This window comes from Rhinopithecus bieti, unplaced genomic scaffold, assembly GCF_001698545.2.
Source record: "Rhinopithecus bieti isolate Rb0 unplaced genomic scaffold, ASM169854v2 scaffold_10548, whole genome shotgun sequence".
Lineage (NCBI taxonomy): Eukaryota > Metazoa > Chordata > Mammalia > Primates > Cercopithecidae > Rhinopithecus > Rhinopithecus bieti.
The window spans coordinates 1,768,170-1,778,408 of record NW_016806834.1 but is presented as its reverse complement, the minus strand read 5'-3'; the positions used below and the strand labels follow the sequence as shown (position 1 = coordinate 1,778,408).

Below are 10,239 nucleotides of genomic sequence, written 5' to 3'. Positions count from 1 at the left end.
AAAAAAAAAAAAAAAAAACTTTTGTTTAGTGTAGTGAATTTTTTTTACCAGCTTAAAAAAAGTTTTACTTCTAATCTCCTATTGGTAATAAAGATGAACTATACCTGATGGAGGATCATCAGCAGCTTGAAAAAGCATAGCATTAACATACTTTATAATTAAAAATACACATGAATTTCATATGTATAATTCCCATACGTATAGTGGATAATAGTGGATTGTTTGAAAAAAGATAACTGACAAGGACCAGGAGAATCTTAGCAGCACTGTTCATAATGAACTCTTGAATGTGCACTAACCCATAGAATGAATAGTGGTATATTCACATAATGAAATATTAATCACAATGAACTGTATTAAATTAAATTATATGCAACAACATGGATAAATCTCACAAACATTATACTGATAAAAGAATACACTAAAATATTAACCCAATGAAACAGAGTTTAAAAACAGGTAAAACTAAAATATATTGTTTAGGGATATACATACATGTCAAAACTACAGGGAGGTGGGCAGCATGTGATTAGGGCAGGCATAAGAGAAGCCTTCCAGGTTGCTGATATTGTTCTACTGGTGATTACATGACTGTTGGCTTTCAAACTACTTGTTAAACTTTACATTGTGCTTTATACAATTTTCTGGATACACTGTATTTCACAATTTTAGAAAAGTTAAACAATAAAGCATGTAACTGGATGTTCAGCTCTGATAATTAAGTTTTAAAACACTGGAATTCATTAAAAGGAGATGGGATGCTTTCAAATATCTACGGTTATTCCAGTTGCAAATCACTGAAATTATTACAAACATCCAGTTGATGTTCTTTTTTCCTAGAACCTGTCTCTTTACAGACTGCTCACTCTTATTACAGTTAAGAGTTATTACCTCCCAGCCGGGTGTGCTGGCTCACACCTGTAATCCCAGCACTTTGGGAGTCCGAGGTGATTGGATCACCTGAGGTCAGGAATTCGAGACCAGCCTGGCCAACCTGGTGAAACCCTGTCTCTACAAAAATACAAAAATGAGCCTGGGGTGGTGGCAGGTGCACATAATACCAGCTACTTGGGAGGCTGAGGAAGCAGAATCACTTGAACCCGGGAGGTCGCGGTTGCAGTGAGCCGAGATCACACCACTGCATTGAGACTCCGTCTCAAACAAACAAACAAACAAACAAAAAAGAGTTATCACCTCCTGTAAGTCTTTCCCAACATCTCTTCTCCTTCCTTCTCCTTCCCTCTCCTTCCCTCTTCTCCTTCCTTCTCCTTCCCTCTCCTACTGCTCCTTCCCACCATCCATCTGATTTACATGCTTTTCCTCTGTGTTTCCTTCCTACTGAGAACACAGTTACACACATATCACGTTGTTCTGAAATGGTCTGCTGACTTTCTGGCTTCTACTCCCAACATCTCCAACCATCCCTATGCCACTAAATCATAAATTGACCTCAAAAGCAGGGACAATTGTTTTTGTTCTCTCTTTCTATGACACATGAAGCACTCAATAAAATTTTTGGTGATTAAACAAATAAGTGAAAATGTATTTCCATATTTCCAAAGGATAATACTTTTGCCAGTTTTTACTACAGTGACATGAGAAATATGATGAAAAGCTTTTCTTTCACAGTAAGTAGTAAGTATTCAATAAATGGTATTACTAGGAGAAAGTTTTCCAAGAAAGTTGGAAAACATTATCCACAAATTGAATAGATGAGAAATGAAAAGATCACTAGGAGTCAAAAGCATTAATAGGCTCACTCCCCTTACAGGTAACTTAATAAAAGATTCTAATAAATGAAAAATTTTACACGTTAGCAAGTCAATTAAAACACTGTTCATGAGTTAATAATCTATATCAAAACTCTTACCAAAGGCAATAATAACAAATAAGCAGATTCCTGATTTCAACAGGAGATAAACCTATTTTATTTGGGTCAGGCTCATGCTCAATGTTTACTTTCTCAGTTGAGGTGTTATTGAACTGAGATAGTATCTAATTTTAACTGTGCTTGAAAGGTTACACTCTTCAAATTATATTTAAATTTCTTGATTGTTTTTCATAAGACAATGATGCTTAATATTTAATTTAATTAATATTTTTTGAGGCAGTCTTACTCTGTCGCCCAGGCTAGAGTACAGTAGTGTGATCTTGGCTTATTGCAGCCTCCACCTCTTGGGTTCAAGAGATTCTCCCATCAGCACAGCTGGGATTACAGGTGCATGCCACCATGCCCGGCTAATTTTTTTTTTTTAATTTGGTAGAGATGGGGTTTTGCCATGTTGGCCAGGCTGGTCTCAAACTCCTGGCCTCAAGTGATCTGCCCACCTCAAACCTCCCAAAGTGCTGGGATTATAGATGTGTGCCACTGCATCCGGCCAGATGCTTAATATTTTAAAACTGGTCTGTGGTAGCTATCCCTCAGAATAATTTTATTTTTTTCTTTTAAGACAGGGTCTCACTCTGTCATCCAGGTAGGAGTACAGTGGCACAATCATAGGCTCACTCCAGCCTTTAACTCTTGGGCTCAAGCAATCCTCTCGCTTCAGCCTCCCAAGTAGCTGAAACTACAGGTGTGTGACACCATGCCAGGCTAATTTTTATATTTTTTGTAGAGATGAGGTCTCACTATGTTGCTCAGGTTGGTCTGGAATTCCTGGCCTCAGGCAATCCTTCTCCCAAAGTGCTGGGATTATAGACAGAAGCCACTGTGCCTGCTTGAAAGAGACATAGTTTCTAAAAAAAAAAAAAAAAAAATGGTAATATTGGATTCTAAACAGAGGATCTTAGGGAACTCTCCAGTAAAAGTTTGGGAGTTTGGGACACAAAATTTAGCATTTAGGATTTTTTCTTTTTTTTGACTTGTCATAAACCTCAAACCATGTAAAATAAGCAATTATATACACATTAAAACATATACTCACAAAGAACATAAAATGTCATTAAGTCCTAATTTGGACACAAAATTAAATGGGCTTTGCTGTTTTCATTAGGCTGATTCTCTTTTCCCTAAAGGAAAGAGTCTAAAAGTTTCCACCTGGTAACAAAATCTATAATCTGGTCCAAATCAAATTTACTGATTTTGAATCCCATTTTTCTCCACCTACTTCAGTCACACTGGCCTACTCAGTTATCTCCCAAACTCATCAAGCTCATGATACCTTTGCTCACTCAGGTTCCCTCATCCAGAACGTGTTTCCTTTTCTCCATTCATGTTAATCCTCCCATTTTTAAAGGCGGGGCTTGTTTTACTGCCTTTTTCTATTCTTCCCCGGATTACTCTGTCCCATGATGGTTTCTCCTCTCTCTAACTCCCTTGGCTCATTCTAACATGCAAAAAACTTGCTTTTCATTGTTGTTTACCTAAAAAAAAAAATCTTTTGCATTGTGAAATATAATGCACACACAGAAGAATAAACAAAACAAAAGTAAAAAGCTTAATTATTCCAAAGTGAAGCTCTATGGCCCAGGTGCAGTGACTCATGCTTGTAATCCTAGCACTTTGGGAGGCCAAGGCGGGTGGATCACTTGGGATCAGGAGTTTGAGACTAGCCTGGCTAACATGGTGAAAACCTGTCCCTACTAAGAATACAAAAATTAGCCAGGAGGGACAGAGCAAGACTCCGTATCAAAAACAAACAAACAAATAAATAAATAAATAAAAAAGGCTGGGAACAGTGGCTTATGCCTGTAAACCCAGCACTTTGGGAGGCCACACCTATAATTCCAGCCCTTTGGGAGGCCAAGGTGGACGGGTCACCTGAGAGGTCAGGAGTTCAAGACAGTCTGACCAATGTGGTGAAACCCCGTCTCTACTAAAAATACAAAAACAAGCAAGGCATGTCGGCGGGCGCCTGTAATCCCAGCTATTCAGGAAATTGAGACAGGAGAATTGCTTGAACCCAGAAGGCAGAGGTTGCAGTGAGCTGAGATTGTGCCGCTGCACTCCAACCTGGGCAGCAGAGCGAGACTCTATGTCTCAAAACAAAACAAAACAAAACGAATAAACTTCCTCTAGGTCCAGAAACAGAAAATTGTTACTATCTAGAAATCCTCTTCATTTTCCTTCCTAATTACTAACACCCTTTTCCTTCCCCTATCCCTTACAAAAAGATAACCACTATTCTAAAACTATAGTAATTCCTGGCTTGATTTTTTTTTTTTTTTTTGGAGACGGAGTCTCGCTCTGTCGCCCAGGCTGGAGTGCAGTGGCCGGATCTCAGCTCACTGCAAGCTCCGCCTCCCGGGTTTATGCCATTCTCCTGCCTCAGCCTCCCGAGTAGCTGGGACTACAGGCGCCCGCCACCTCGCCCAGCTAGTTTTTTGTATTTTTTAGTACAGACGGGGTTTCACCGTGTTAGCCAGGATGGTCTCGATCTCCTGACCTGGTGATCCGCCCGTCTCGGCCTCCCAAAGTGCTGGGATTACAGGCTTGAGCCACCGTGCCCGGCCTGATTTTTTTTATAATTATACCACCTAAATATGCAACCTCAAATATAATAGTTTTTTGAATTTCATATAAATGGAATCATACAGTATGTATATTTTTGTGTTTGGTTTTCTTTATTGAACATGAGAAATATACATGTTGTATAACAATGTTCATTTTCACTCATTTAAACAAATGGATGATTCATTTTTTTTTTGATGATTCATTTTTATCCATTCTGCTGTTGATGGACCTTCGGGTTACTTAACTTTTAAAAGTATCTTTTGTCTCTTCAGCTAGAATGCAAGTTTCTTGAAGGCAGGCACCATATACTATACTATTTTATATTTACCTTAGTATTAATATTTAGCATAATGTTAAGCACATAATGGGTGTCCTCAATCACATTAAATACTGATTAAATGAATCTATTGATAGTTTGCGAGATAAGAAAAAAATAAGTACAGTTGGAGATCAATTTAATATTTTTAGAGATAGTTATGTAACTGGCCTTTTGTAACTACTATTACTTAGATAAAAGGTTTGACCTATTCATTCACCCCTAAGGATTTTTTTTCTTTTTTTTTTTTTTTTTGAGACGGAGTCTCACTCTGTCGCCCAGGCTGGAGTGCAGTGGCCGGATCTCAGCTCACTGCAAGCTCCGCCTCCCGGGTTTACGCCATTCTCCTGCCTCAGCCTCCCAAGTAGCTGGGACTACAAGCGCCCGCCACCTCGCCCGGCTAGTTTTTTGTATTTTTTAGTAGAGACGGGGTTTCACCGTGTTAGCCAGGATGGTCTCGATCTCCTGACCTCGTGATCCGCCCGTCTCGGCCTCCCAAAGTGCTGGGATTACAGGCTTGAGCCACCGCGCCCGGCCAGGATTTATTGTCTTTTATTCTTCCTGAGCCAAATGAAAGCTAAATATTTGTTAACTATCCTCAAAAATAAAATTAGAGCAATTCAAAAGGTGGTTAATATTTATTCATTTATTTATTGAGGTCTCGCTCTGTTGTTCAGGCTGGAGTGCAGTGGCATAATCTTGATTTACTGAAGCCTCGACCTCCCAGGCTCAAGCAATCCTCTTGACTCAGCCTCCTGGGTAGCTAGGACTTCAGGCATGTGCCACCATGCCCAGCTAATTTTTTTTGTTTTAAATTTTTTGTAGTGATGGGTTCTCACCATGTTGCCCAGGCTGGTCTTGAACTCCTGCACCCAAGCAATCCTCTCACCTTGGCCTCCCCAGTGTTGGGATTACAGGCATTAGCCACTGCATCCAGCCATCTGCTCATTTTGTACAGTATCTCACCAATATATCAAGTACGGTCCATGGCCATAGCTCTCAATGAGCTGCTTTATTTTTTATTCTATTTCCTAAAATTTATATTAACCATTATAAACACATGAAGACAAGCTCAAAAGCAAAAATTCCAGTGCATAAGGTCAGCAGGAAATTAAGCATTCCTATTCAAAGCTAAAACAAATCAAATAGCTTTTAGTTCTATATCCTCTTTTTATACAGTGACTGTTTCCTAGGTAATGTGTAAACGTCTCAAAAGAGTATTTATACCACCTAATCTTCAGTCCTATTCTGACATTCTCTTGGAGAGCTAGTTTTGCCTTTTCGCTTATTTGTCTTTTATAAAACTGAAGCCTCATCAACTTCTCAGCAAACAGGAAAACATATTTCTGGGCAAGAATTTCTGATATACATACATCTTGGCCACGTACACAATAAGCATGTCTCTAATATTAGTTTTAACAATACACAGACTATAACTGGTCTTGTAAATTTTGTTCAAGTTGTTAATTTAACAAGAAAAAAAGTAAAAAGGAAAATAGTAAATAAATGAAAGGCAAAATCTAAACAACAATGGTATTCCCAAGTCGAAAAATTGATGTAGAAAAGAAGAGCTGTTACTACTTGTATGCAGCCAATTTACTTCTAGCTAAGGATAATTATCAAAGCCAAATTTAGTATTTTTAAAATCTAAAATAACATTCTAATTTTATATGTTTTCAAAACTGAGGCCAGTAATAAATACACCTCTTTGTGTGTGTGTGTGTAGGGGGGTTATTTACTAAGGCTTTCCCGGAAAGAAAGCAGATTGTTTAAAATGTTACCTTCGTAACTTCTTCATGAGGGAATAGTGTGATGAGAAAACACAGTAAAAAGTTACAAATGAAGGATGATAGTAAAGCCAGGAAAACTATTGGTTATATCACAAGACTCAGGATCTCAAGACTAACTGTACTATAAAATAAATGTTCCATTAAATAAGACATTTAGGGAAAAAAGGCAAAAGTTAAATTATTTTAAAATTTTAAAATTAAAATAATCCATATATATATATATATTTTGGAGACAGGGTCATTCTGTTGTCCAGGCTGGAATGCAGTAGTGCAATCTTGGTTCATTGCAACCTCCGCCTTCCAGGTTCAAGCGATTCTCCTGCCTCAGCCTCTCGAGTAGCTGGGATTATAGGCACAAGCTGCCACACATGGCTAATTTTTATATTTTTGAGTAGAGACGGGGTTTCACCATGTTGGCCAGGCTAGTCTTGAACTCCTGGCCCCAAGTGATTCACTCACCTCGGCTCCCCAAAGTGCTGGGATTATAGGCGTGAGCCACCGTGCCCGATCCAATTGTTGATATTTGACTTATAAAGATGCACGAGGAAAAAAAAAATTATTTCTGCTATAAGAAACCTACCAATTGTTTATTTCTGTAAGGCAGCTAATCACACATGTTCCTTGTCTTTTCATTTAAAAGACTATTTCTCCTCAAAGCTGAAGAAGACTTCGATGTGTGGGCCCTCTTTCTTACTTTAATAAGGGGTTATTATTTTGCCTTTAATCTGACTTGGGAAACTACAAGTACAAAACTTTACACTATATCCTCCTCTATCTTCTAAAATTTTGGAGTAATTTTGAATTAAATACACTTCACGTAATTATACTTCTGGATTTTTACCCTCCAAGTAACAGTCACTGTCCCAACTCCTCCATCTTTCAGATGGTTGGAGCACAATTCTAAGACCAATTTAGTATTAAATATATTCCATTAGATTACTTCCTAAAACATTCCAATATTTAATAGTCTTTGAGATAGCCTAGCAAACCTAATTGCATTACCTCTTTATCTTTTAGTCCTAGAAGCAATACTTCTTCCATAAGAGTAAGGCGGATATCCTTAGAGTCTCCAGAATCTTCATTGTCTGGACTTTTCTCCCAATTACTGTCTTCCTCACTTTCCATCTTCTTTTCAGAGTTCTTGCTTACTTCAGTGCGACGGGCCCGGTGAGTTAAAGTGGTCATTCTCACCTGTTTCTGGAGGGAGTGGGGGAAAAAAATACATATGTATGCTTATGTAAATAAATCACATATTCATACATGCATACTAAACATGTATACAAATAGGAAATATTTACAGATTTAAATATAGAAAGAAAGGAAGGAGTAATGACCAGAAAAAATGGGTGGGTAATACAGTATCTTTTCCAAAGTACAATAGCTTGGACTTCACAGATGGCACTGACAAAAGATCAAATGAGTAATTCTAAAGTCCAGTATAAATGATCATCTTTCAAGCCTGGTGACTTCTTCTTTTCTTTTTCTTCTTCTTATTTTTTCTCGAGAGGGAGTCTCGCTCTGTTGCTCAGGTTCGAGTGCAGTGGTGCGATGTTGGCTCACTGCAACCTCTGCCTCCCAGGTTCAAGGGATTCTTGTGCCTCAGCCTCCTGAGTAGTGGGATTACTGGTGTGTGCCACCACACTTGTCTAATTTTTGTATTTTTAGTAGAGACAGGGTTTCACCATGTTGGCCAGGCTGTTCTCAAACTCCCGACCTCAAGTGATCCGCCTGCCTGGGCCTCCCAAAGTGCTAGGATTACAGGTATGAGCCACCGGGCCCGGCCAAGCCTGCTGATTTTTTCTGCATAATCTATAAAGAAGGAGTGAATGTCCACCATTGTCACTCCTCTTTCACAAAATGGATCCCAAGTAAGATGGAACAACAAAAAATTGTGAGCATCCAGCCCCAAAATGCATATAATAATTTGTATCTAATTTGTATAAACATTCAATGGTACTACATCATAAAACATACACAAAAAAAGTAAAAAAGAATATAAAAAACTAAATAGAAATACATGTTCTAGATTTCCTTCCCATACCTTAATAACTCATTTCATGTACTCACTTTGGAGATCACAAGTCTAGACAATAACATTCAGAAAATCATGTGTAGTAATTCCACAGTCAGTAAACTTAGCAGCTCTAGTCCTGGCTAGCCATATCTTGCAAATACACAAGGAGCTGCAAACAAAAATTACTGGCAAGAGTGTGTTGAAAGATTAACAAATTCGTTCTCAATTTTTTAAAAAAAAAATCAAAGAACATGTCTTTTATTCTATGTACTACAGTCAAAAGAAACTGCACTAAATCATTTGTGATAAAGTTTATAGTTAGCATACTTTATTTTATATAAACCTAGACAAATCAGTTTTTAATATACAACAAGTATTTAAAATCAACAATTATATAAAGGAGTATCTTTTTCAAGATCAAAATAATGGTATTTAATAGCTGCTATGACTGGACTCGTTTCTACTCCTCTAGCAATATTTCCCATTACTCCCCATAAGTACTGTTGCCAAACTTTTTCTCAAAAACGTCTCATGCTTTCTTTCTGCTTCTGCTCCTCTGTACTTGCTGGGGTCCTCACCCTTTTCTCTTCCTCTCTACCTTCTACCCATTCTTTAAAGGCCTTGTGAAGGCCTTTAAGTGACTTCCTCTTTTCTATTACCTACATGTCTCATGGCCACTCCTTCAGCTGTATTTTCACAGAGCTTTATTTATACTCACTTCCTTTAAAGTATTTATTACAGTCTTTCTCTTGGTATAGCTGTTTCTCAACTGTAAACTTCTTGAGAACAGGGATATTGTCTTCTTGGGTTTTTATACTCTCCATAGCAACTAGCAGCGTCTTTAACGTTGTAATTGCTCGATAAACGTATATTGATTAAAATGAATACTCAGAAGTGCATGTGAATATTTAAAATAGAAATACAAATGAAGTGAGCTACAAAAGGTTTTTTGTACAAGGGTATAATTCAAATATTATTTGTTATGGGAGGTGGGAAGAAGAGCGAAGGAGGAAGAGAACCATGAAATAAATGCTTAAGGGCACTAAGCCTATCTGGCACTGTGAATAGGGACTATTTCCTAAACCAATCCAAGAAACTTTAAACCCTTCGCGGGGCGGGGGTGGGGGGTGAGGGGGTTGGGGGCCGTTTTTTCTTGAGAAAATTAAGTTTCACCTGGGAAATTTACTAGTTATAAATGCCCTAACCCTTGAAAAAAGGTAAAAACCAAATTGGGGCCCATGAATTAAAAACCCTTTTTCCCCTTCCCATTAAAAATAATATAATTAATTTAAAAATTATAAGGAGTTTTTTTTTTTTGGGGTGGGGAAGGACGGTTAAGGGAAATTTGTAAATTTTTTCTCCGTTGGCTTTTTAAGCCCTTGATGTTACCTCCTCTGGGTTTATGGGGGTGGACCGGCGCAGTTGTGGTCTGGGGTTTTTGGTGTGGCTTTGGGCTGTTAGTTTAGGGTGCGAACTTGTTTCCCCCCCCTCCCCACTTTCCCCCCTGCCTAGTTAGGGTGATAAACTTTCCACGCCAAACAGAGAGGCAACCCAAAACTTCCTGATCCCTTCGCGATTTTGCAGGGGAAAAAGGGGGAATAACACATTTTCCAGCTTCCTCAGGTATTCACTAGGGGGCAATGCCCCCTAACCTTGGTGCGGTTTC

At 38.4% G+C, this 10,239-nt stretch overlaps 1 protein-coding gene across 1 annotated transcript in view; it reads right to left on the bottom strand.

Moving 5' to 3' along the window:
- GOLPH3L (golgi phosphoprotein 3 like) overlaps window positions 1-8,756 on the bottom strand; it is a 50,361-nt gene extending 41,605 nt beyond the window's left edge. Inside the window, exons 1-2 of the mRNA XM_017877781.1 lie at window positions 8,627-8,756; window positions 7,562-7,756 (exon numbers count right to left, since the gene is read on the bottom strand). Coding sequence (XP_017733270.1) covers window positions 7,562-7,756; window positions 8,627-8,656 — 225 coding nt within the window. The 5' untranslated portion in view covers window positions 8,657-8,756. The remainder of the gene's footprint in view (window positions 1-7,561; window positions 7,757-8,626) is intronic.
- Window positions 8,757-10,239: the final 1,483 nt, after the last annotated feature.